The 27,895-nt window shown below is 45.1% G+C and overlaps 1 protein-coding gene across 1 annotated transcript in view; it reads left to right on the plus strand.

Moving 5' to 3' along the window:
- Nucleotides 1–27,895, plus strand: part of MDGA2 (MAM domain containing glycosylphosphatidylinositol anchor 2) — a 411,004-nt gene that overhangs the window by 310,766 nt on the left and 72,343 nt on the right. The window contains exon 9 of the mRNA XM_068947620.1: nt 12,762–13,031. Within this exon, the coding sequence (XP_068803721.1) occupies nt 12,762–13,031 (270 nt within the window). The remainder of the gene's footprint in view (nt 1–12,761; nt 13,032–27,895) is intronic.

Here is a 27,895-nt window from a genome sequence, read left to right on the forward strand (position 1 = left end):
TTAATATGTTAGTTTCTGCACAGCGCATATTTGTGATGCGTGCCCTAACGTCACTGATTCATACCATTTCTTGCTTTTCGAATGGATGGTTTCTGGGAAGGACTGTCTCAGAGCATTCTTCCTCTCTGCATACAAGTCATGTAATATTTTAGGGCCCAATCCTGCAAATTAGTAAGTGCTTGTGAAACTGAGTTGTCCAAAAAATGATTCGAACACTAAATATTTCAAGGGAACTGGTATTAGTCTCTTCAAGAAAGTAAGACGATGTGGTGTACTTACCTGGATCACCGTGGGAAAAAGCTTACCTCCCTGGTCCAGAGGCACTGCGCAGAGATAGGTCTTTTTCAATATTGAGAAACAGGCTTTTAAGGAGGTGGTGGAAGTTTGGTACAGCAGATACCAAGTACTACACGCTACTATTTTCAGTTCCTATGAGGTGTCACACCTGCAAGAGCCACCCATTGAAAAACAGTGAGGTAAACCAGGAGTTCTTGCTTGTCCTCAGCCAGGGCAGGTGTCTGGCGTCCTCAGGCCACCTTGCTCACCATACCAGAATTAGGAAGAATCTCATCTTGTATTTATGGCATTCTCCCTCCCATCTGTTAAATGGTGATAGATAGGTATTAGATGTTATTTGTGTTATTATATCGCAGTGCACTTTACTCTCTTTTACTGCATAAAATCTAAATCATATCCACATGTATTAAAGTTTTCTTTAACTAAGGTGGAAATCCTTCATTGCAATTAAAGACTAGGAATTTTTGGTTGAAGCTGTAACTCCTGGAAACACTTTTGGGAAAGCATAAAGCGGGTGTTATACTTCAGTAAGGAGAAGGGCAGGTCTCAATGGGCTGTGTCGCTGTGTCTACGCCTGCAGGAGCGATCCAGCAAGGAGTGCTGGTCCTTTGGCCCTCACTTGTTCTCACTGTTGGTGATGGGCCAGCTTCTTACACACAACAAATACTCCTTTTTTCTCTCCCTCTTTTTTTTCTTTTTTTCCCCTTAGATAAGGTGACCAAAAATGATGGGGTGAGTGTTTATGTTTCATGTGCAAGGCAAGCTTGTTCTGGTAGTCAGGCTTTTCTCACTAGTGCCAGACATTTGCCCATTTGCTGCAAGTCTGAGCAGAAGATCGGTGCCAGGGGTTTCTCACAGACCGTGGAAAATAAATAGAAGAAAGCACAGGAAATCGAGAGAGACAGCGAGTCTGATTCTGAAATAATAATAACAATTCCCATGTCTAATCAGGTAGTTATGTTGCTGTTTTATTTAAAGTTGCATTGACTTTCAAGTTTCTCCCCGACAGAGGAGCTTGTATTCGCTGATGAAACATCCAGGAAGCCTGTGAGGAGCTTTGAATGGGGGAAACAATATAGTTTTAGCAGCAGGGAAGGGGATGATTTTATCAACAGCAGTTTGGATAGGGCTGGTCTGGAGGAATAGAATGGGGTGAGATGGTGAAATGCAATAGGAGGTCAGTTTTGATTAGATTCCTTTTAGACTTTATTTTGAGGTGATCTCCAAGTAGGTCAGACCTTTGGTAACGGTTGGAGGCCTGCTCCAGGGAGAATAGGAAGAGACGTGCATGAGACCTTTCTACCACAGCAGAATTTAAAACGAGCTTTCTGGGGTTTGAGTTACCTTCAGTGCAATTTTTTTTCCTAACCTGCACATCCACTTCTAAAATGCATGGCCCGATTTATGACCTCTAGCTGCTGGTGGGTGGCAGATCCAAGCACCGTCGGCTCGTATGACTTGCAGCTGTACAAAGCACAATGATTATTTGATACAGTGGCATACTGGCTTTGTTTTGCATTGCAGCGTTGTTGTGGGATTGCAGTATCTTTTATGGATCCATAAAACACTTTAAGACCAAGTGCGTGGCTAGCAAAACTAAGCACAACTTAGACCTACCTGCAAAGTTGACAGATTTTGTGTGTGCAATAACTTCCCAGTTTAGAAATGCTTTAGAGCAAGCGCAGAGTTTTCCCCTCCACACCTCCTGTCACCTGCTGTGTCTCTGGGAAGCGTGCGAGCCTCAGAGTGGGGTCTGTTTGGGGGTCCTCTTCTCCAAACACCGTTCTCACTCTCTGCCATGGAGCTATGAGCTGCACAGGCTCCTCATCCGTGCCAGGAGACCTGTAGCACAGGTGTTGTGAGGCAGATTTTTATTTAACTTTTGAATTGACTTGCCATAAGAAATCACTTCCGTGATGTCACCGTACCTGGGTGCAGAAGCTGGGAGCCGCCCAAGGCACCCCTCAGCAGCGCCCTGGGGGTGGTTGCTGTGCTGCAGCACATCAGTCGTCACCAGCAGAGCAGACGGTACTGAAAGGTCATGAGTTATACCAGTTTCAGGGCTTTTTAAAGAAACTTATCATTATTCAACAGTCACATTCTAGCTAGAGGTAGTCAAATAAAGCAAATAATGATTCGGAGATATGTGGGTAGATTAATGTAGCAGCTTAACTCCTTTTCTGGGGCTTTTTAACTCCAAGGTTTTTTCTTGTTTGTTCATTTGAATATTTTCCACTTGCAAAAGTTTTGTGCGTTTCATCACAAATATTGAATCTTGTAAAGCTCAGAGCTGGTTTGTGACACTTGCTGCTTGTTCAATGTTTTCAGAAAATGTATCTTCTTGTCAAGGAGGCAAAACAGGACAGAGTCATCAGCCAGGAAGATGCCAGCAAAGACCTGCAACAAGCAGATGTGATTTGAACCCACAAATTCAAATTTATCAAACGCTTGAAAATAGTGACTGGGCTCTCATGACTCTGAGTCCTTCTGCAAACCGCACACCAACACACCAACTCTTGCAGCCAGCGTGAAAACCATTTACACTGAAATGCACCGAACGCAAAATCTTACCTAACTTAAAATTGGACCATATTAGGCCTGAAGTTTAGAGTAGCTGGAAAACTTCAGAATCCATCTAGAGTGAAGCTCAACGCGTGTTGTCCCCTGTGTAGATGTTAGAGTCAGTCTCATTCCTGCCAATAAGGCTAAATGCAAACTCACGTGTGCGAGGAATGCAAAAACAAACAGCATCACGCCTGCTGGCTTCTTTCTCAGTGTGTCCAGGAGAAGAGACCACCTTTTCCCAGTGCTAAATGGGATAACTGAGGTTGTCTGCCAGTATGTTCTGCCAAGGTTACCCTTAATGGTAATCCGTGCTCTTAGCTCCCCACAGGCAGAGCTTGCCTTCCTTTGCTTTGTCCAACCTGTCCCTTTGTTTTTTCCACCCCATCTGTGCCTGATCCCTCAACCCTCAGGCATGCTGCAGTCTTATAATACTCTTTGTATTCCTATGAAGTCTCCGTCTCCTCATTAGCAAGAAGTGCCGTAACAGCATCGCTTTTCCATCCAAATATCTGCTTGCAAGTTGGGAAATCACATCTCACTTGTATTTGCATCTGAGTTGTGCTGGAGGCGCAGTGGTCAGATGCCTCCTCCAGGACCATGGCTGGAAGTCGGGATAAGCATGTGAAGTTTAAGACGTCCCTTTGCTGGCTAATTTTACCCTGTTGCATCCTCTGGGATGTGAACCCAGTTTGGTGGGACACGGTGGTGACACGTGGCAGCGTTCTTCACGGAAGGAGACCTTCCGGGAGCGGTGATGGCCCTGTCAGCAGCACCGAGCCCTGCCCTCCTGTCCTTGGGTGCTCAGGCTTCTCCTCTCCCCTGGCGACTCTCCTCTCCTCCTGGGCTTTTCAAACAGCCCCTTGGTTTTCGTTTGTTTCTATCATCTCCCACAAATTCCCTTTTGCCTCCTATTCACGTACGCAAGCAGCCGTGATAAAAAGTTAGAGAATGAAAGTAGATTTGTATTTGCCTGACCCTTGGTACACAGGTAGGCCTGATATATTTACCATTATAACCTAAAATAAATAGACCCAATTACCTTGGTGGCTGCAATCTAATCGTCAGCTTCCTCCTCCTTGCTTACCGAACTCGTTGCGTGCTAAGGCATGCGCCTTCCTTGTTCCCCTTTTCCCAGCATAATTGCTGTTTATAAACTGAATTTAGCAACACGGAGTATTGCTAGATGCTGAAGAAAACATTTTCTGTAGTCGATACAGGTGTCATGGTTATTTCATTTGGTACAATGCTATCAGATACTCATCATTACTGTAGCGGTGGTGCCACCCGGGGTGGGTGACAGCCACGTTACGGTACGAATAGCTATAAAGTGGAGCCCGCCCCAAGGGTTTATGGCATAAGTGTAACCTTGCCATAGAAGATGGGTGCGAAGGGAGGTGGGCACGCAGGCGGTCGGAGCCCCGCGGGCACACCGGGACGGTGGGCACGGCCCGCTTGGGCCACGGCATGCTCACTGCCACGCGTTCGGGTTTTGAGTGATCGATTTTTGTTTACTTCTTTTACATTTAAATATGGGTGATTCGTTTATTTTAAAATGCACCTATTCTCTGGCGTTACTCTGGTGTTATTGATGTGGAAATACTCCTGGCGTAGTTCTACCGCAGATAATGATCTCCCCTTTTCCTGTTTGTGGGTTGTTTTTTTTTTTCCAAATAAAGATTTTTTATGTTTGTCCGTTGGTTCACAACAAGAAAAGAGTCTCTGGAAGCTATTTCACCAGGATTTCTGGGGAAGAAAGCTGAACAGCAGAAGTGGAACGATTGATCTTTGGGGCAGATCCTCTTCTGGTTCCACCACGAGCTTCCGATGCAGCGAGCGCAGCCGGCCCTGTTTGTGCCAGCTGGGCTCTATCCCGGGGAAAGGAAACTTTCTGGCATAAGAAATGGTTTCTAGGGACTGATGGGAGTACAGTAATCTGCGGTAGGTGTGGATTTTTCAAAATTAGCGAATAGGGTGTTTTTCAGTGGTATATTGTAAAAGAAACGAGAGGTCAACCCTGCACATACAATTTCTCAGGTTGGCTTGCGCGGGGAAAAGAGCTGCCTGTCCTAATTACCTTTGGTTATCAGAGACGTGGTTCAGAAAGACATCTCCTTGGCCACTGATCTATACAAATACACTGGTCCCAAGATAAAATACCCTGTCTATGGCTGATACCGCTGAACCAGTCACATTAGGGCCCTTTTATGTATTCGGGAATTTTGGGGTGAGGCTTCTGCAAACTGTGAGAAGTGTGCAGCGAAACGCGGGTTTTGCTTGGGGACGGCTTGGAAGGAAGCGTGGTCAGTGTGGCCCTGGTAGGAGGTCGACAGCAGGGTTGGGGAACCGCTGTGGGCCATGCTCCGTGCCAAAAAGCACCAAGGCTTGGGCTGTAATGCTGGAAGGGAGCAGGAGCACCAAGCGTGCCCCGTGGCAAGTCGCCTCCCGGTCCTCCGCGCTGCTTCTGCCTGAGCGTGCGGAGGGGAGATGTTGGTCCCCGTCCCTGTGTCCGAACGGTTCAGAAAACTTTGTGAATGTCACAGCTGGAAAACAAATTGCTATTCAAATAATAATGCGCCTTGGAAGAACTTGGGCCATTTTCTGTTTACAGGGCTGGTTTGTAAAGGCGCACGTACAGACTGCGTTTGCTCTCTATTTAAATTTACTCATACGGGTGCAAATAATTGTCATCTATTTCTAGACATAGCATTTTCTTTTCACTGAAATAAGTCCATTACCTGAGGTTGTAATATCCATCTCCTAGCTTTGGCTGGAAAATTACTGTTGTCATTTTCATGGAGATCCCAAATATCCCGTAGTCACGTTTCCTAAAGCGCTCTCACCACCTCGTCTGATCTTTGTGTCCTGGCCATCACTGAACCCAAGAGCTAAGTAAAACCAAAAGTTTGACTAAATGATATGTTCCAGAAGTACATAAATTTTGAAGGATACCGCTACGCTCTGGTCAAATTCCTGTGAATTTTCTGTCTGATTAGTAGACAGAACAAGATCTTTAAGGCCAGCACAGCGGGATGTTTCCCGCTTCCTCAAAGGGGTATTTTCATGATTCTCTTCTGCCCAGCTCTTCAGCATTTTCAAGATCTCATCTTCTTAAGAAAATGGAGCCCATGCTTTATTCCTTCATTTATTCAAGTAGGAATGTACTTGCTTTCCACTGGTCTGTGAGGGAACCCAGGGAATATATATATACATATACATATATATGTATCTATTTTTCAATATAATGTCTAGTCTGACACTAAACCCCACAGTAGGCAGCTTTAAATTGTTAAGCTATTTATTGTTTACTGGGATTATTTTTTTTCTCCAAGTGTGTGCATATTTGATTTGGATTTATCTAGAAAAATGCAGTTTTTATTTAGCTTTAAAAAGCTATAAACAGGATTTGGTTTGAGATGCTCCATTATTCAGCTACTTCTGGAAGTTTCTGGAGGCATTTTCATGGAGATCAGGCCCTGCCTGTGTAAAAGGGATAATAGCAGATGTAAATCACTTAAGAGTTATAGAGACTAAATAATTTAGCTGTCCAGACTTGCATGATCCTTGCACCGTTCTCGATATCTGAGAGCGTCTCTGCAGAGCGCCAAGGAAGGCCTGCATGGCACAGATTGGTAATGAGCTGCCATTCCTCCTCCCGGGAGGTCTGCAGGCACCAGGGAGGAAGGCAAGGCGCTAGCCCAGCCGCTTGCCTTGGCTGCTCAGCAGGACCCACAGCAGCCGAGGAAGGGGTCGGGCGGTCAGGGAGGTTGAAAGCTGGAGAAGACACCCGCAGCCCTGACCTTGAGGAGCCGCCAGCCTCTGGCACTGTGGCGTTTGCAAGCAGAGCTGCAAGGATTGATCCTTCCGTGTGCGGCGCGTGGGCACTTTGCGGTGCCCAAAGTGAAGGCAGCTTTCCGCTGGCTTCCCCTGGCGCTGGCAGGCAGGTCCCCATGCCTCCCCAGGACAAGGGTCCCAGTTTCCAGGGGCCTGGTGGCTTCGTTGCGGGGCAGGTGCAGCTGAGCCAGGCTGGCAGGATGGATGCTGAAGGCAGAGCTGCCATCCAGCCTCAGCCACGTCGGGTGGCGCAGCCTCTGCCATCAGGGTGTTTTTAGCGTGTCATATGTTTTAGCAGAGCTGGGTTGAGAGCAGTTTAATGGTCCCAGTTCAGTATTTATGGAAATTCCTCAAAAGTGAGCACTGTGGGGGTGGCTATGCTTTTGAGCCCTTCTTGTCAGGCTGGCACTTCTCCATGGTAGCTGGGCTGCTGACTGGAATGCATTTTTCCATTTGGTTTTGTTTTCTACTATGTTGAATAAGACCAAGTCAGGACCTAGAAATCTTAAAGCACTGTTTTAGTATTCAATTGCATATGAAAATAATCCTCCGAATAGCTAGAGGCACCCGGAAGGAACAGCTGGAGGATGGAGAGATGTGGGAGTAAGGACTGCGGAGGGGTGGGAATCGTGCAAGGCACTGCCAGCATCGTACTGCATCCTGCAGCGCGGGTTAATAGCACGATCTTTCCCCAGCGTGTTTCAGCAGCTAGTGATCTGCTGGAGGCTGCGTTCCCACCACCCACTTTAGCAGCCGCTCATAGACTCAGCGCCCCTGGCTGGGTCTGATCCTTTTTTGAATCCATGCATGCCTTTAATGGCCAGGAAAATAATGTCCATGAGATGCCCAAATGGCTGCAGCACTTTGTCTATAGGAATAGTTCCTGTCATTTATCTTAAACCTGCTGCATGATAACTTTACTGGGTCTGTTCCTTCCTATTGCTCCTACATTACTGGCCATTTTGACTGTTAATGAATACTGAGCCATTTTCAAGGAAATATCCACACTAACTCCAAGATCTCCTTCCTCAATGGTACCACTTGATTAGACTCCACTAGATTAGGCTTCATTAGCAACTGGGTTTTCGTCTTTTCCTTTGCAGCTGAGTGGGGGTTTTTATTCTTAATTTACATGATATTGTAGTATTCTTCTGCAGCTCTCCCTAGTCTGCCTCAAATTTAAATCCCCAAAGAACGCTCCCGCGGCATGGTCTGCCCTAGCGCACCCGCATCTTCGGGAGCCCACAGGAACCACCACCAACGTCCCACTGCTGGGGGAACTGAACAGCTCGTCTTTCCTTTTATTTCCCTCTTCAAATCCTTTGCTAATATCTGAGATCCCCGCCACACCAATACACACCCCTTATCTGGGACAGCTTGAGGTTTTTTAGAGTTTTTGCTAAAGTACTTTGCCATTAAAACAAACAAAAAAAATCCTAGCACATTTTGCCAGACAGCCTACCTTCAAAAAACAAAAAAAAATCCTAGCACATTTTGCCAGACAGCCTACCTTCAAAAAGAGTAATTGCATGAGTGCAAATAGCCTATAGGAAACCCTACGCTGCAGGTTTGGAAACAGAACTGCTGTAGGAAGAACCCACTCTGCAGCTCCGCTGCGTGCCGGCGAGACTGGGCCAGACCCACCAGGCTTGGGGCCATCACACAACCTTGAGCCGTGCACTTTTTTAGTGGAAAGCCATTCTTAATCAAAATATATCTGTTGTTTATTTTCAGTAGAATGCCTGCTTTTTACACATTTCCAAATAAATACACCAAAACTGCTGATCTGGACTATCAGAAGCGGTTATTGCAGTAGAGGACGTGGAGTAACCCGGTGCCTGCTGCAGCAGGAAACTCGGACAAACAGAAAAGCCTGTCCCAGTTCGGTGTTTCTATTCAGATGATAAAGAGGACGGATCATTTTTCCTTGGGTTCATTGTTTTTGGCTTTGTATGATAAAAGACATGATCATACTCAAAGGGTTTTCCAGCCTCTATGTATAGCCTCTATGCTGAGGAAAGAAAAATACCTGTCTTGCAGACAGACCATCCGAGGGTGCTCCCATATCACCTTCCCATGCCTCTCTTCTGGCATTAGTGTCGCTGCTGTGAGGCTGCACGCCGTCCGCTGCTGCACTTGAGAGGTGGGTTTGGTAGGTTCTTGCGCCTGCAACGGGAGGTTGCTAGGTGTGCCAGGAAGCCCTGCAGAGGTCAGTCAGTTTTTGTACTGTGATGAGATGGTGTTGACTTCTTACTTGCTGGTGTTGTTTCCTATGGTGGAAGTGTTTATCCAGTATTAAGGTTACTCCTTCTCGTACTGCTGCCAGAGCAACATTGCTGTTAGGTGAATCAAATAAAATGCGGCCACCAATACAACAGAAACTAAAACAGAGGCATCAGTTTTTGCTATTTATTCCTGTTTCTAGAGTTGAGAGAGAGAAATAAATTAATTTGCTTGGGCTAGAAAATTAACTGGAGAAACCAAATCAGCAGGTAAAGTCTCTGCTCAAGGCCACACAGTTCAAATAAACGCACTGAGGGGTATGTTTTCTCCTTAACAAACCTTACCGTAAAGACCCTGATATGATCCACAGCATGAAGAGTAGCTGTCTAGTTTAAAGCGAACAAACACACTTGCTGTCATTTTTCTGAATACCTAGGGAGGCTTCATTTTCCATTTCATAATCCTTAAGACAGGAAGGTACTTAGGCTAAAAAATTCATTAAACATTAATATAAAGCCCATTTTAACTTCAGACTGTTTGCTTTGCAAAGATAATTGTTTAAGAGAATGAAGTGTACTCCCTTTGTGGTTTTCCATATATTTTTCAAAAACTAATACTGGAATTATGAAAGATAGGAATAACTACAACAAAGTAAATTAAATCAAGTTGCCAAAGCCTTTGGGAAGAACTAATGCAAATGAATCAAGCACATATGTAAGTGCTAAACAGCAACAGAGCAAGTCTGCTTCTGAGCGTCACTGCTTTCAGAAGATGCCTGAGACGCCACCACCTTCTGTAGCTCTGAAGTCGCTATGTGGTAAAAACATAAAATGTAAAAATAAACTGTTAGCTCTGGCTACTGCCATATATTGTAGTTTTTATCATTCCTTTCCTTTTCTATTATAATTCTTACCTCTAAAAGTGTAATTGATAAATGAGCAACCAACGTTAATTTTCCTTTTCCGTCACTGGGTATCATCTGTTCATGTAAAATGGAGATTCTATTTTTTAAAAACTATTTTGACCTTAAAGGCAGAGGAAACTGGCATTTAAAAGATGTTGCTAAGGATAATCTCTTATAAATAAATAAACCTGGAGAAAAAGAAATGAGAGAATAAACTTAAACTCTTCGTCCTGGAGAGCACTGAGTGCCAATATGTTAAAGGTCTTCTAAAAACAGCTGACATGGAGAGGCGAGGAGAGAATTAGTGTTCGCTCTTTCTTCCAAGGCTAAATATGGTGTATTGCTGGAAAGAGCAGGACAAACCGAAGAAGATAATGTCATTGCAAAAGGTAGGCAAGTTTTAGAAAGTCAAACATTAAATAAGTTTCCAAAATGGTAGGACAAAATGATCTAATAGTGCTAATCTAGGTCTGGCTCAGAAATTGGTGAAAATTGTGCCCAGTTCTAAAAGGATATAATGGTGCTGACTGTGGGGGGTAAAGGCAATAGGCGTGAAGCAAATGTGAGTGCGGAAAGGAATGTTATTACCACTGTAGTGAAAAGAAAACCTGGGGAGCTTAATTCTCGTGGAGGAGAAATGACTGGAAAAGAGCAAATATTAGCAAATTTGATGAGTAAATGGCTCTGACATCAGTAATATGTCATGCTTTAGAAGAGATTCTGAAAGAAGGACTAATTGTAAGACGGCAGTAGGAGGAAAATACAGCAAGCGCCTGTGAAAGGCAGATCAGACTTGACTCCTAAATAGCTCTCCCTTTTAAGAACGCTGAGATCTGGCACATTTTCTTTGCCTAGAAAAGCTCATATCTTTAAGCCAAAAATTGCCTGCAAGGCACTGCCTTGGGAAACTCTTAGTGAAGCTGGATAAGAAATTTTGCAGTGAGTACAGATGAAGACACTGGTGGGTTGTGCTGAAAGGGAAAAGATCAGGCTGAAGAGAGTGGAATTTCTGAAGAATTGATCTTATTTCATATTTTTTATACAGTACTGTGGCACAAAGCATAGTCACGCTCCGATGAAATTTTTTGGTAGCACAAAATTGGGGGATATTATCAACAGAAAGAAGGTTTGCGTTTTGAGGATTTAGGATTTGTGGTCTTTTATTTGCAGCTATTTGTTGCTGTACTAAAGTCAATGTACCAGTTAAGGATCTGGCCTGGAAATTATATCAAGCCATGATGTGATCTTTGATCTGTGAAGAGGAAGGGTCAGGCTGGCATCGATGGGTTTTAGCCCATGGGTTTACACATCGCTCTGTTCTTCATCTGAATCTCACTGGGGGATTTGGCCCCGAGTTCGTGTCCACTGTTTGGTTGCACTGTCCTGCCTAGGGCAGCACCCGGGATCCCATTGCTGCCACTGCCAACCGCTTCCATCTCTCTGGTCACCTTCATGTCCTCCTCTCCCAATACTTCCAGGTGCCACTTGGATTGTGATACAAAATAAATGATGATGATTATTGCAGTATGCCACAGGATGGCTGCTGACTGTCATGATCTCTAAGAGATGTCATCTAAAATGGCAGTCTCCAAAGTCTACCTTGATTTCAAGTATTTTGTCTTTAGTTATATGTCTTCTCTAAGCAAGAGATGATTAGCAACAGTACAAGTCCAAGTAACGTGCCTAATTTAGGGGAGGTAACGGAGTCTGTATCCAGCTTCCATTACATAGGGGGCTAAATATCACGGGTGTGAAGGTTATTGGTATCGCTGATTGAGGTACCTATCAGTGGGGGACCTAAGGACAAGATGCTCTTGAGTGGATAATGGCAAGAGAGAGTTGCTGTTTAAAGAAGCACAACATGGGCTCTGTAAAGATTGTTCTCCTGTAGAGCTTCTTGGGGATTTTATATTTTTATATTTTATGCCCGCAAGACAGCTCTTTTAATATGGATGCAAAGATTTCACATCTCTTCCTGGCATAGGAGGCTTTCAGGATTTCTTCTTTCCAGTAGTTTTAAAAAGGATGAGTTTTTTAAAGAGCTAGAACGTCCTGTCACTGTTTTGCATAAAGTTGCAAGCATCTCCGTATTTCTTATTCATGTTACCTGATTTAAATAGCGATGCTGAAAAGAGCTAGGTGCCAGCATCGCTTTGTCCAGCGGTGATTCTCTTTTGCAATGATTAGGTCACCAAAAGGCAAATGGAAGGATGAAGTTAGGGTTTTGCATACGCTGTATGTAGGCTATATTTTATTCATTTTGTATTTTGCTAGAATCAAAAGTCTGACGGAGTTTCTAGTTGCAAATCTAAATTATTTAAGACTCTACTTAATTCAGGTAAAGGGAAGATGACCCATTGTGTGCTACCTGGAATATCAAAACTGCCACCGCACTGGATAGGAGAGATGCGCACACGGTTACGCGCTCATTAAAGCCCCAGGGCAGCTGCCGGGAGGTGTCTGCCTGGGCTGCTTTGTAGATCCCTCTTCCATCATTGCAAAATTCGATTCCCACTCGTACAAAATCGCTGCCTGGGGCTGCGCGCCCAGCTAAGTGTGATCTCGTGCAGCTTAACTCCACCCAAGCCCGGCTCCCTCGGCCCCTCCGAGAAGGCCCCGCGTGTGGCCGCTGTGCGGCTGGTGCGAGGCGAGACTCGCGTGCGGCTCGCGAGCCGCGGCGCTTGCTGCAGCCCCCTCTCAAATGATAGCACAGCGTCTGTCAGCAAAATTTGGTTTCTTCTTAAGACCTCAGCAGAAAACATCGGTAAGCTGAATGCAATACCCTGCACGTGCACTTTGCAGTTGCTTATCGATAGTTACCAGTTGTACGCGTATCGCTGACTTGTGTTCTGGTGGGTGCCTGGGCACGGTGCCGTGCTCGGAGCTGGCAGGGACGGGACGTGGGTGCAATGCTGACGCTCGCCTTTTCTGCTCCCTGCAGACCCCCCGGCCGTGGAGCCGACCTTCCTGGAGATCAGGCAGGGCCAAGGCCGAAGCATCACCATGAGCTGCCGGGTCCTGAGAGCGTATCCCACCCGGGTGCTGACCTACGAGTGGCGCCTGGGCAACAAGTTGCTGCGGATGGGCCAGTTTGACCTGCAGGATTCGACGGAGTACACCGTGAGCAGCCTCTCCCGGGACAGCTACGGCATTTACAACTGCAACATCATCAACGAAGCGGGGGCCGGCCGGTGCAGCTTCCTGGTGACAGGTAGGCTCTGCGGCGTCCGGGGCCAGCGCCGCCCTTGCACACGGGCTCTAGCTTCGCTTGGCATTTGCTAATTCAACTGCTGCTCCAACCAGCTTATTACCAACGAGCTGTGTCCTTCGAAACGGGCCCATGGCTTAAGGGGTCTTGTTCGAGTTGCGGCAAGGTTGGTAACGAAGTAAGAGGTTGCTCTTGATTCAGTGATTCAAGGATTTTTTGCAGACAAAATGCAAATATCCCTTATCTGCAGGCACTGTCGGTATTCTTTCAAGAGGCCTGAGAGAGTTGTCAGTTCACACATTTCCTCTATTTGAAGTTTGAAGTGATGCTTGAATTTCCTCTTCTCATAAGGCCTGCGAGCTTGGAGACTGGCGGGGTTCGAACTGCAACATCAAGCAACGTCAAGCAACCCATGTATAAAGGGAGGTTGAAATTTGTTTCTTTTCTTAAAAAGCAAAGCAATTTGTGATCCTAGTACACACGATCACAGACTCAAGGAGGGTACACCACCCCTGCCATGATCTACCCAGGTGGCGTAATTAATGTCCTGGATTCAGACATACTTCAGAGCATGTCTTTTATCTTCGATATCCCCTCTTGGATCTGAATGTTGAATTGGGTTTTTAGAGATGCAAGTCTTGATTCTTTTTCTGTTGGACATGAGTTACCACGGCCTGAAGATTCAGTAGCCGGATAGTGGGAACGCTCCCTGCCTGCAGCAGGGGCTGCCCGGGCCAAGGGAGGGCAGCAGACCGTGCTGGTTGGGGTCACACCAACGGCAGATGTTTGAGGAGCAGACCCTTCCCTCTGGCCCGTTGGTCAGACTTTGGTTAGTGTCAGCGGAGGGAGGAACGCCTCGTGTCGGCAGCTGTAGCGATCCATCTCCTCTGAAGGCAGATGTCTGAAGTATAGGAAAATAGGTAAAAGAGAGCTGTCTAAAAGGAAAGATTTCTGGGGTCAGTTGGGATTTTATTTACTACTTGTTTACTTGCTTGGCCCCAGCTGCAGTGAGATCTATACGCTGTTTTGCTTTTGAGGTTCCTGGCAACCTGGCAGCTTCCTGGACCCTGTCTTTGTTTTGGAAAACAGGCATTATTTTTGGTTTCCCTGCTACCAGCAGCAAGGACATTGATTAATAGATCAGCTGCAGAGTTTTTCCGCTCCAAGCCCCTTGGGTGAAACTATTAAGCACCCCTATCAGCGATGCTGATGTCAGGGCAGAGCCTCCGTACACATCTGTCCTGGAGCAGGGCGTCCTGCAGCGCTCAGGCTGCCTGGCCCACCAGGCCAGAAGGAAATACCGGGAGGGTTCCTGCCTTGCATTTGTCAAAAGCATTTTTGACCTAAGATGTAAGCAACAAAACATTTTGACTCATCTCCCCAGCGTTTTTCAACAAAAGTTGGTTTTATCAGAAAAATTTTGGCCTGCCTGAATGTGGATGCTTTTTTCCTCTTTTAGAATATGACTGGCATCTTGTTCTCAGTGGTTGCGTCAGGGATAGTAGCGTGCCATGCAAATGCGGTGAGAATAGATGAAGGTGGATAACTCAATAAGTAATGGCCCTAATCCTTTTGAAATGTATTTAAGCCTTGGAATGACTTATCATTCTGATCTAAGTGCAGGTATTTTCACAGCCACCAGCTTCTCGAACTCTTTGGAGTTTAATCCAAAAGGTGGCTCCCAAGGAAATGAGAGAAAAAGTCTTTTTCCTCAAATGAGTAAATGCAGTTCAATTTACTGTTCATCACTCTTTGGACCCAAGACTGTGGAAAGCTATTCTAAGGCAATTATTTTGCCAAGACTGGGACAATCTGAGTGGCTTTCTGTGATTTATCACCATGCCAAAGCAAGGCACATAACTGAAAATTAGTGCTAAAATGGTTTTATGATATACTCTGTCTCTCATCTCTCTGTGTGCCATGCTCATTGCTAGTCTATACCATTCTGCGAATTCGTAGTGTGTGGTTGCATAAAGACACTGCAAGTAACACTTTTGGTTATGACTTCGGTATTTCCCTTAGTCCCTTAAGGTTAAAACCAATATTCTCATATTTCATAAACATGTCCTTTGACACATGGAGTTGAAACTGCTCTCAACAAAGAACAGCCAAAGGAATACATTTGCTCCCGAGCCTCATCAGGACTGATGAAGTTAAAGCACTGGCGAACTGGAAAGGTGTAGACAAAAAATGATGGAATGATAGAAAGGAGACTTTCATTTCATGAGGAATATGAATAAAAAATGTGAGTACAAAAAAAAAAAAATAGGTCATTTCTTACACAAAGACACACACACACAGAGAGAAAAAAATCCACAGCAGGAAAATATAGCAATATGTTGAGTGCTTTTCTCTCAGCTGGAACAGTGGAAATCGTTGTAGTCCATTTTCACTCCATTTTATTTCCAGGTTTTTGTGTAGTAGCAGAGTGCAGCAATGCCTATGTTGCAAGGTCTGCAGAGAAACATTTGTATGCTAAGAGAAAGCTTTTTAGTATAGAACTAAAAGCAGCCAGTATGAAAAGATTTATACTAGTCCTAGAATTTGCAGGATCTGTTTTTATGGCACTTATATTTTGAGCCAAATGTGAGAAGACACAAGCAAAATAAATCACATGTGGAAAAGGGGATTGATTTATATCAGGTATACCAATCTTAGGCAAATTTAACCTGCAAGTATCTTAAAAATAAATAAGAACATATAAGAAAAATCGTGGGGAAGCAAACGTAGTTCATCTCGGCTTCTAACTCTATATATTTTTATTCAGTGGCTGACAGTGAACGTCATAGCCAAAGATTGACAGAAAGTAAATTTCAGGCAGTGTATCACTAAAACCCTGCCAAGACTGGAAGAAAATGGCAAAAAAAAAATCTCAAATGCAGAAAATGTCATGAATGGCACTGACTATTCATAAGCCTTGCTGCACGTGCAAGAAGAGCGGGGTGCCGATGAACAGGCTGCTGTATACAGCACCGTGGCCGTAGAAGTCACGTTGTGCGGGGAGGACAGGGAGTGTGGGAAGCGGTGCGTTTTTTGATTTAAAGACATATCGCCTCTCCCCTGTGCGATTCCCGCTGAGTTTAGTGGCAGTCTTTTCAGTGAGAGCAAGATATTCGGAGCAAATCTCTGCAGCCTGAATAATCCCTGTTCTCCTGCTGCCCTGGGTCGATGGGCCGCGTTTGGGAGCCCCAGCGGAGGTGTGAAGGGAAGGCTCTTCGCCCTGCGCACGCTGCAAGGCAGATATAACTAAGGGCAATATACACATATATATACACACATATATATTTGTATATAAGAGGCAGAAGTCCTACTTTGCCGTGGTACTGACAATGTGATTTCCAGTATTTTTTCCTTTTTTTTCTTTTTTTCTCCATTTTCTTCCCCATGCCACTCTATTGAGGCCGCCATGTCTAATAACTTTTTAAAATAAATCTATTATTTTCTCCCATTTTACCCTTCCTGGTGTGCTAGGAGCTGGCGTTCTTTTGCTTTCTTTTGTTTTCACATTTTCCTAGTTTGTGAACGATAATTTTGCAGCCCCAACGAATGTCTTTAAAGAAAGATTTTTTTTTCCATTTAATATATTATCAAAGAGCCAATGAAGTCAATTCAGATCTCCCATATGCTGAGGTTGCAAAGTATTTTCATTTTTCTGAGTACAGAAATTCCTGGAACAGTGAATAGATGCTTTTTACAAATAAATATGAGGGCTAGTTGAGGTATTTCTGTTGAAATAATGTTACGGAACGTTAGAAGTTCAGATGAAGATATTCAGAGCAGAAATCTTTATTCTTTTGTCAAAAAAATCAGAATGAAAGCTGAACATTTTCAGGTGGGAAGACAGAAGGAAGAGCTGGTGTTACCAGACTCTCTTTTTCGCTGTAAAAGTTATCCCGAGGTATTTTGTTCCCTTTTTTTCCGTGTTGCAGACTCGGACCCTGCATCATTGCTGGGCCAGCCGTATATCCTTGCACGCACGTTCCTTGCCTGAGTTGCTTCAGGACGTCTGTCTAGCCACCATTTATGAAGCTGGCTTCTTCGTACCTTATATATTAACTTCTGCAATACTCATTAAGATAGCAGTCGCGATGCTGGGTAGTGCTGGAGAAGGCTCCTAGCAGAGGGCCATGTACGTTACGTTGGCACGGGCACTTTTAGCAGCTCACTTTGGAGCCCACCACTTAGCTACATCAGATTCACTTGCTAAGGCAGTTTTGGGTATTTGTTTTGTGTTGTTCTGTTTTTTTTTTTTCTTTTTAATTCTCCATAAAGCGTTGCGTTAATTATTGAGCCGCTCTTTAATTATTTAATAATTCAGTCCCATGTCACTGCCGGTTCTGGCACGCGGGCAGGAGGCAGCCGCGGCAGGCACGTGCCACGTTCCCCAGCGGAGAAGGGTTCGCGCCGCCAGCACGTGCCCACCCCGAGCCCGCGCGGGGACACCGCCTAACCGCGACTGCACCTACGCCGTCTGCTGCAGGGTCTCTCATCGCTGCCGCTGCTTTCTCCCAGGTTTTAAAGAATCGGCATATGAAGACATGGACATTGAATCGTTCTGCCTGCATGACCCCGGCATTGGGACCTGGCAGAAGTTGTGCGACTCGCTGTATGGCCTTGCAGGAGCATCCCAGCGGGGATCCCGCAGCCTCCGCAGCAGTTTCTGACCTCATGTTTCGTCCTTGCCCCGGCCCCAAACACAGCATCTCAGTGGTCTATGCAGCGTCAATCTGAAATCACAACAGAATTACGGTCCACCCTTTTGTAAAAGCCAGAAGGGTTTTGCCACAAGGGCATCATTTAAAATAAGTTGCAGACACTTGGAATTGCAGGGTTTTGGGTTCTTCCAATTTGCTCTGTTAGCTGAATTAAACAGTCTCTGCCAATTAATGTTTTATAGCTTCTTCAGTTCTTTCAGATTATAGAAGGCTTTTGGTGCTTAACTGATGTATATAGTGTTTGTAGCTTTCCATTTTAATTTTTTTCTTAGAAATTCTTAGGGAATCAGCTAAATCAACAAGGAAAAATCCAAGGTTTTAGAAAGCTTGTCTGGAAGCACCTGGATTTGTTATATTCTTCCTACCTGCTCAGTCCCAAAATATCAGGCTCTTACCAGCAAACTGCTGTCATTCTACAGTTTCCTACCATTTTTTCCCAGTGGGAAGACAACTTCCCATGCAGGTAACTCAGCTGTATTTTCACGAGCTGATCAAGGTATCTATTGACAGGAGTGTGTGGCAATGCCTCTGATGTCAGCTGTCCCAAAGGAGTCGCGTGAGGATCAGATAGGAGCACGGAGCTGCTCTACATGGAGCTACACAGGGAAGGGATGGAAGACAGAAAACGAAATCTGCTGGTGAGGGACCAGACAACGGAGGATATAAGGATGGGGAAGATGATGAAAATGGGGGAAGCTGTGACATCTGAGTTTGAAAGGCCCAGCATATCTTCTCAATGTAATTCAGAAAAGAAATTGAGTTACCCCTTGCTCCGTAAATGCAAACCCTTCAGTGTTACTGTTTATGATAAGGGAAACTTAATAGATTTCAGAAACAGTCCTGCCAGTAGCTTGTCTGGACGGATAGAGAAATGCATTCGAGCGTGAGTTTCACGGGGTTTTTGTATTTCAGTGCAGGGTTGCCCGTTTTGGAACAGTTGACCAGTGTCTTGGCTGGTGGAGGAACATGCACGAGCTGTGTATCGTATTTCTCATTGCAAACACTTTAAGTTCAACTTTTTTTTCTCTCCATTTTTCAGGAACTTATGAATGTTAGTACCCAGCAGTTGTTCTTGCTAGTGCTTCCAAACAGTAACTGCTGACAATTGCTGAAAGCAGTTAAATACAGAGAATGTCAGGGTCCCAGCTTTTGGGGCAAAGGGTGAAGGACCTTCTTTCCTAGTGCCCAGGGCAGTGAACTGAACATGAGCTCAATATGTGCCAACTTCAGAGTTGGGAAAATACTGTATCCATTCAAAGGACCGCTCAGCTCCATCTAGCTCCTTGTCTGCAGATGCATCTGATTGGGAGCAATGTTAAAACAGCAGCAGCCATCCAAAGAATAATAACAACAAATAGGACTTTCCTAAATGCATATGACAGACGTGTCATGGGCAAACGTTGCCTTTTAATCCCTTCACTCGAGAAGCCCAGAGTCGTGAGAACGGGCTGTCCTGAAGTAAGGCTGAACGGGCTGGAGGCAATCCCATCGCCGTGTGCCTCTGCAAGACCCTCTTGGAGATTCGTAGATCCAGCCACCAGAAACAGCCATGAGAGTCTCTGACCCAGCATGCATAGGACACGTGAGCATACCACAGACTTGGACAGGCTATCCAGTTGCCTCTGGAAGAGTCCCAGTGGTGGGGAACCTCTGCCATTCTCATTGATAGGCTCTTCCAAGAAAATACATCTTATTTCAATGTTGAATTTATCCGTAATTTATCTGACTAATAATATTCATTTGTCTATGAGCTTCAAATAGGGACTGAGCCTGTTGCAGCCGATTAAATTTGAGATTGCAGTGGTTAACTGCAGCAGCAGCTCCTCACACACTGTTATTTTTAGGTGACTATCCAGGGAAGTCTGTCATCATAACTTAGGACCAAAACCAGATCCCTGGTAGAAGCAGCTAGAAATAGAAGCCCTCATGTCTTTTCCCAGCAAAAAGTGAGGTTTTGACCCATTTGAGGTGTGTGCTGTTTGTTTTAAACACATCTCCAAACAGAAGTACAGCGCTGAACGGAACAAGGCAGACGTACCCGAGCCTATTGTCTGAGCTTTCCTTTCAACACAGCAGTTTTTAGCAATTACTGCTTTAACGCTGATTACGCTGCCCCGTCAAAGGAACAGATTTTATCAGGCAAACCTATTACCCTCAAAAATATGCTAGCGGGGAGTAATAATATGATGTTATGCTCTAATTCTTGGTCCGCAGAGCCTTGTAATAACAATGCTGTTATTTTCCCTGGGATTGGGATCGGCCTTCCCAGGCGATGGTTTCCAGGAGAACGGGCTGTGCTCCAGACCTCGGGAATCCTTCTGGTGTCCCGCAGCTTGCTTGCCACTGACATGCGCATGCTCCTTAGCTGATTCCTCACACACTTTTGGAGGAAATCATGTAGGTCTGTCAATGTGAAAATGTTGAGTGATTACAGTCATTCCATATATTTTGGCCTGTCCCTCACCCTCTCCTTAAGGTGAACATTTCCAGTTTTATTTCCCTATTTTAAAGCTATGTTTTTCTCTCTTCTGCTGATGGCTTGGATAAATACACATCGACAACCTAGCTGGCTGTAATGATAAGATGATAAAGTAGCTGAACACAAGGTGCTGATGAAAAGTGAAACCTAGAAAACATATTTCTCCTCTTCCCTCTTTCTGTTCTAGCACTGTTAAGTATTTTTATACTAACAAAACTAAAGACCGTTTGGTTGGGACAAAAATGTGTATGCTTTAATTTTAAAAATCAGAGCAGAGTGGTGGGTGACAATACCGGGCATGTTACTCGGGCAGGTTAAAGGACAGCTAATGATCTTTTAGGAAATTGAGGTGGGAAAGGTAGGTACTGTGCTGTTTTGGGGAAATGCAGTCATTTTCGTAAGCCCCAATATTCTCCTTGGTCGTTCACACTTCCAGTTCTCTCATGTGGTTTTCCCTCAGTGGGTATTAAGGAACTGTCTTTGCTTTGGTCTTTTCATATTATGTTTTTAATATGTGGCATTTCTCCTCCAAACCATTTACTGTCAATATTTTTGGCAGGGTAAAACTGATTTGACTGAAATCCACTTCAGTGGATTCAAGACTTCTTGTGTAGAGCCAGCAATAGAGGATGTGAGGGGGTTTTAAATCAAAATCCACACTGCTTATGGTATATGCTTCTCTAATGCTGCAGTACTTCCCTGTCTTCTTGCATTGGTGCTCCGTGTCCCCTCCAGTCCTGCAGAGTCTCCGCATGGGTCTCCGAGAGCCCCATAGCAACGCGTTAGTGCCTGCTGGCGAGCTGCCATTAATTTTTAATCTAAAGATCCTCTCATCAGTTCTGTTGGTTTATTTCAGCTTTTTTAATGGTTTATTTTCTGTCATTTTTTCGTCTTCGTGTAGAGCAGGAATTGTCTTTGCGAATGGTGTGGCCTTGGGTGCTGTGGTGGGAAGTTGGCAAAGTGGGTCCGGGCGGTAGTAGTCCTTTGCCAGCCTGATGCCACGTTACAAGCAAATTCACCTTAGCATTTTCTCTCCCTTAGAGGATGTATTAGGTACTTTAAACCCTTTGGCTTAAGCCAAATTTAATATTAGAGCAATCAGAAACACAGAATTATAAAAAACAGAAGTGGGGGGGGCTTGGGGGAGGTCATCTGCTTTGTCTCCCTGCTCTCTCCACTCTCACCCTGTCCGTTGTCCTCTCAGCTGTCTCCCCATGGCCCGCACTGGTTTCGGAGCAAAGAAGAACAAGTCACATGAGATCAAGGGATGTCAATACAACTGTTCCAACAACAGACTCAAAAATCTCTTTTGAAAGAGCCTACTTGCACTGTGAGCTACTCGACTAATCCCATCCCTCCTGCATTGCATTATAACCTACTACAAGCATTCCTCCCAGTCCTCTATTGTCTTGTTCAAATTTTAGACAAATTACTTATAACGCATTAGAGCTTCCTATTATTTTATTATAACTTATTACTTATAATTTACTACTTATAATTCATTGTAACTTCATCAAGATTAATTGAAATGAAACCATTTTGTGTCAACACTCTTCCAAGTGTGAATTCTCTCGCACCTTTGTGCTCACTGAGCGTTTCACAGAGAACAAGGAGGTCCTTCAGCTCCTGTACGCTGCGTTCGCCGGCAGGCTGGCGTCTGAACTCCTGCGGGTCACTTCTGATTGACGGCTGGCACGGGAACATGCGGCACTAACCTACTTACTGCTCTGAGATATTTCATCTACTTTAAGATTAGCCATGACATTTCCCTGAACTGTTAAGATACTTCTGGTAGTTTGGCCCCGGCTCACTCGATGCCTGAATTCCTGTCCATCAGGACGTGCTCCCAGAGTTTGCTTTAATGGGCAATTTTCTGATGGTTATCCTGCAATCTGCCAGAGTGCAAGGCAGAGACGGAGGTCCGGTTCCCTTTGCTCTTTATCTTCTTTTGGGTAGTATTATTGAGAGCCTTGGACTGAATTTTCATCTCTTTGCTGCTGAGTTACAGCTCCAGCAAAGATGCTATCTCCGTGATGTCTGTTTTTGAAAATTGCTTTTAAACCATGCAAAAGCAAAAGTAGAGTACAGTGCTTTTTTTTTTTGCCTTTATTTTTTTTAACAATTCCATGCCAGCAAGCCCAGCTGTCTTATTTTCCAAGCTGTCAGCAAACGTAGCGCCTGTTGACTCCGTGGGCGTGCGCGCCCGCGGGCACCCTGCGAAGCCGCGGCAGCCGCCTGCACCCGCGCCGGCCGCTCCGTGCTCAGGCTCTCCTCCTGCACGGCGGGAGAGACCGCTTTAACGCTGACTTGCAGATACACACAAGCCGTTTTGTGCATTTCTAAAAAAGACTAGCTAGATGGCTGAGGAACAAAGAGCCCACTGAAATTATCATTTTGGATTATCATCATGAATTCGTATGTGTCTGTCGCCATGCAAGTAAATGCCTTTTTAATAAAATCACAGTGACGGAGAGACAATTTCTTCGCTGTGCTGTGCCGAAGAGGAGAGTCCTGGCTGCGGTGGAAGCGTGTCGCTTCGGCGTGTGCCTGCCCTGCAAGCAGGTGCTGTAGCTGAGATTTCTTTAACGTAGCTAGTTTAGCTAACAGTAACGGCACTGAAGGCACAGTCTGTCCACCAAAGTAAAAACGAAGCGTTTGTACCACTTTCTCTTCACTGTGCTGATTCCTTAAACTGATAAATTTAATTAAATTTAATTTAACTAGTTAAATTCTAAGCTACTGGCTTTGCCAAAAAAAAAAAAAAAATTAAAGGTCTTGTTTGTGCTGATGTAGCTGCTGGTTCTGCCTTTGTTTCTCTTACAAAATTCGTTTCCATACTGGAGTGAGCTGATGCTTTTTGCTTGGTGCGTTACAGCTTATTCCAGCATGCATGCGGCAATTTGGGGCTGTTCTGGCAAAGCTGTCGCTCCTGGGATCTCGTCGTGGTACAAAGGGGAAGGTGCTCTGGAGCGAACTGATGTCTGATGTGGTGAGCTTCTGAAAGGGGAGAGATTTAGGGATAGACTTTCCAAAAAAGTTCAGGGTCAGATATTGAATTATTCCCCATCCTGTAACCAAAGTGCTGCCTCTTCCGTTCCTCAAGGTGGCTCAGCTGGATTTCCAAGCCGGAAAAGGGTGCAGGTGTTCTTCCCTCTTCCCTTATGCTGACACACGAGTGTGCTTACAAAAAAGTTAAGTAGCTAATGTGATTTTGCTTTGACGTTTTAATATGTGGTCAAGAGAGGATCTTTAGAAGATTCATCTGCAGTTAGTGGTGCCACTTCTTTCAGAGAATTGAATTAAAAAAATCGAATCTGATTAAGTGACATCAGAAATATCTACTGGTTCTCTGGAGAAAACCCTGTGTTAGTGTAGCAAAAAATCCATTTTCTTCCTCTTTGAGGAATGAATGAGAGCGAGTGTGTTTTCAGGAACGTACCTCATGGATGATCTGTCAGACCCATGAATGGGGTTGGTAATTTCAGGCCCCAGAGGGCCCTGGTGTCCCTGGTGGGTGCAGAGTGCAGTCCTTCTCCAAAGAGCTCGCTCATCAGAGCGCTGACTTTTAGGCATAGTGTATTTAAAAGGGTATATAGGTCATCTAGAAGGTATTTTTAATGGGTGAAGCTGCAGGAGTATTTTTTTCCCATGAATATTTATTTTCCAGAGCCTACACATTTTACCAGAAGAAAAAAGTTTCAGTTTTTACAGTTGAAAAGTACTACCACCTTTGGTCGTGATACAATTCATGCCTTGAACAAAATCTGCTATTGTTTTTCCATTTTATTATTTGCTTTGGGGTAGTATCTGTTATCTGTTAAGAATTTCACACTGGTACAAGAAGGAATATTCTCTATCCTGAAAAACTTAAGACACTAGCAAAAGAAAGATACTTGTTTTTTTTAATAAACCAACCAAATCTCTATACGGCACACAGCAGAAATGCCTTTTTAACAGAATTAGAAAGAAACAAGGGCCTTTACAGATTAAGCCAGAGAGGTTAAACCGTATAAAATGTAATATATTTAAAAAAAAATGTCCTAGTTCAAAGAAAACCTAATCAAACATCAAAACAGCTTCCTTAGTGCAGTAAAACGTAAAGGGTTTTCCCTCAACTGCAAAATTCATGTTTGTGCTGGTCTAAATAATGAATATGAATCCAGAAATGAGGTCCCACTAAATCTTTTAAAACAGGATTATTTTTCCCTCAGTCAATTGTGTGGCCAGAGAAAACCTGTGTGTATTCGGGGAAGGTCCCCAACGCTGTGACGGTGCTTCTCGGGCGGGCGTTTAGCTGGGTGGCCAGCTCTGGTTTAGCTTTGGGCTGCTGCAGAGTCTCTCCACCCTCCTCCGTCCTTCTCCCCAAAGCCACACAACCACGCGTCAGAGCACAGGACCTAGACTCCTCGTTCCGGGCGCCAGGTACAGAGATAATTAGCTTAACTGCCTTCTGCTGGGAAAAGGGGAGGAACGGCTTCTTTTCCCTTCATCAGCACTTCTGCCTTGGACAGGTTTGGGACCAAAGGGATGTTTTCTTCAACCCTAAATTAATTGTTTCAGCGTTGGGTTTTCAAGAGTAAAAACCGAGGGAAGAATCAGTTCTGATTTGATTTCAATCAAAATTTGGCTTTAATTTTCAGTTAAAAGTAGAGACAACGATGAGGCATTCACAGATCCTGAGGTTTAACTGCACACATCTCTTTATAGGATGCTGGCTTCTCTGTCGCAGCCTTCGCTGTGGTTTCACTGCGCTGCTGCCTTTCTGCTGAAACTGTGCTGGCGGGCGCGTTGGCCAACTGCCTGCACAGCCTCCTCGGAGGGTGGTTCCTCTCCTGTGAGATCGGCCACACTGGGTTAGCTTGCCTCATCTGCTTTTTGCTAGCAACGCTGGGCATCCTGCAGCAGGGTCTGCAACGGTGCTTGTGTAACTCTTCCGTGGTGTCTTTTGTTGCAGGGCCTGGGCCGTCGAGCCCTGTTGAGGGTAGGCTGCAGTCCCGTTTACTCCATGTTTTGAAGGAGGTGGAGGGAGTGGATCTCCCTTGGTGTGTTTGCTCCTTCACTCTGTCAGGTTATTAGTACTCACTGGCTCATTGTTTGTTTGGGTTTTTTTCCCCTCCTGAAGCAACAGGATGTTCTCTGATAAAACAGTTTAGCTCTAAGGGTAATCCAGCCTTTCCTGTCCAGAGGCAGCTGGCTGAGCGGCAGAAATCTGATGTTCTCCCAACATGGTAAAGGCAGGTACGCGAGGCCATGCCATGCCCCGTGCTGATACGTATGGGACAAGGTGTTCACTGAGAACCTTGTCTGTCATCCTACATCAGTGGGCAGAGATTGGCCACCCTGAGCATTTCACTGACTGCTGAGGAAGAAATCCCTTCCCATCAGCCTAGGGGACTTCCTGGCTGTGCATGTGCTGGTGGTGTCGGTCCAGTGCCCAGGGGATGTGGAATGCCACCAAAGAACATGGCAGTGGCGAAGCTGGACATGTCTGGGGGCTATAGGCCGTGGTGAGTCACTAATGCTCTCAGCAACGGTGTCTTCTCACACTACCGTCTAGGCACGCTAAAAGACATGGAGATACCCCCAGAAAACAGCGTTTATTTTTCCACAGCTGTATGTGATCACTGCCAGGCAGTATTAGCAGGTATTTTATTAAGTGACATTTGTCTCTCTGCAAGGTAATTACTGATTCTTTTTGAAGAGCATCTTTGATATTCCGCATTCAGGGAACTCCCACAGATGGACATATTTTCCCTTTTACATACCAGTGGCTTTGAACACCCTGTGCACGGCCATGAGCACACGCTTCCAGATAGCTCGGGTGCTGCTGGGAGGGCTCGGTGCTGCCTTATTAGCAGCTTTACCTCCTTGCAACTCCGTAGGCCAGAAGAGCTGAGGATCAAAGTGCCTTTGAGTTGCCACCAGAAAGATATTTCCTGCAGCAGTGCTAGAGGCTCCCTCACCCACAAGTCGCTCGCTGGGCTGAGGGTGCTTCCCAAGGGTGAACAGGGGTGAGCTGGAGGAGCGCTGGTTCCTGGGCCAAAGTGGCTGTGGAGCTGAGCTCTGCCTCTTGGCAGGTTTCTGAGAGGCAATTTTGGACCCAGCTCATTGTCCTTGTCCCTCAGGTGAGACAGCTGGTGACTGTGGCAGGATGAGCCCGTTCCCCTGTGTGCTAACTGCTGCTAACGGCATCTCCTGGTGTTTTAAAATCTCTCTCTCCTCTCCATACAGAAAAACAACAAATGAGCAAACTGATGGCAGCAGGATCCTAAATAAGTGCACTGGGCTCAGCCGTACCCTCACTCTGTAACCATTCAGCAGAACGGCAAAGCAGGGTGCCGGATCTTACTGCCTCCAAAGCCCTGCGCAGTGCAAAGGCCTTTTTCCTTTTTACTTTTTTTTCCTCTCTCTAATTTCCTCGTTTCTTATAAGGTGGAAGCTGTGCTGTGCAGATTTCTAGAGGAAGCTTCCAGTGCTGCTCAGATGAGCAAATGAGGGTATTTTCGATTTATCAAAATTTGTTCAAACTATTAACAGTTGCATCTAGGCAAGAGATGAGGGAGTTCTGTATTCTGGCTGAAGGTGAGTCGGAGTAGCCTTTAAGTCTGTTCGATTTTGGTGCCAGCTCAATTCATTACAGAAGTGTGCCAAAAAGGAAGCAAAATTTTTTGAAAGATCTAAGCTAAGCATTTTTGTTTGAAATACTAAAAATGGTGGTAAAGATATTGGATATATTTTTTTTTCTTTTTTTCCCACTCCAAATCTGCTGACAGATAGTAATCAACCAATGTAAGAGATTAGCTCAGTAGAGGGGAACTTTGAGGGCGTTAAGAAAGTACGGATAAAACATCTTCAAACCTGAGTGTGTACAAATTAGGCAAGTCCTATGACCTCCTCTCCTTCTCCCTCATACCATCCTTGAAAAAAAGGCAATTGGCAGTGATAATTTATATATGAAGATGATTGGAATCATCTTGCTCTGCAGGGGAAAATAAGAAATTGCCGCCTAGCCAGCGTGATGGGATTGAGCATAGCAATGGACCTGTTTGATGCTGTACCGTGCACTGCAGCTCCGGCTTGGCTTTTGACTCAGGTTCAGGCTTATCTGTCTGGTTAGACTCAAATGTTATTTCTTAATATTGGAAGTGAGCATTGGACTGTACAAATGCTCCATTGTACAGGAGTGAGCACTAAGGATCTGTCTACAATAAGAACTAGACTTCTATGTGCTTCGGCATGCAGTTTTCCCTACCAGCCATGGCCAGCTAGGTCAGAGACCACTGGGCCTAATTCTTATCTCAGAGCAAGCTATGGCAGGTGGCAGTGTCGCTATTCGCATCTGTACAGACGGGGGAAACGAGGTAAGGACAGGGAATGTCTTCTCCGAGGATACAGAGCCAGCCAGTGCCAAATCCAGGAACACAGTGGAGGTCTCCTGGCATGCTGATGTGCTAATGTTTACCAACACTGCCCGCCTTGAGGGAAATTTCTGCCTGTGCCATTAATAAGTGTTTAGTGCCCAGCGAAAAGGATTTATGTCCTTTCCTAAACCTTCTTCACCCTAATTTTTACAGTTAGAAGTCGAAAATTACTTTAAAGATGTATTTATGTATGAATGCACACTGGGGTCATCTGGAGGAGAGGTGCTGTTTTTTGAGAGACTTCCAGCTAAA

The sequence above is a fragment of the Struthio camelus genome, chromosome 5, assembly GCF_040807025.1.
Source record: "Struthio camelus isolate bStrCam1 chromosome 5, bStrCam1.hap1, whole genome shotgun sequence".
Classification (NCBI taxonomy): domain Eukaryota; kingdom Metazoa; phylum Chordata; class Aves; order Struthioniformes; family Struthionidae; genus Struthio; species Struthio camelus.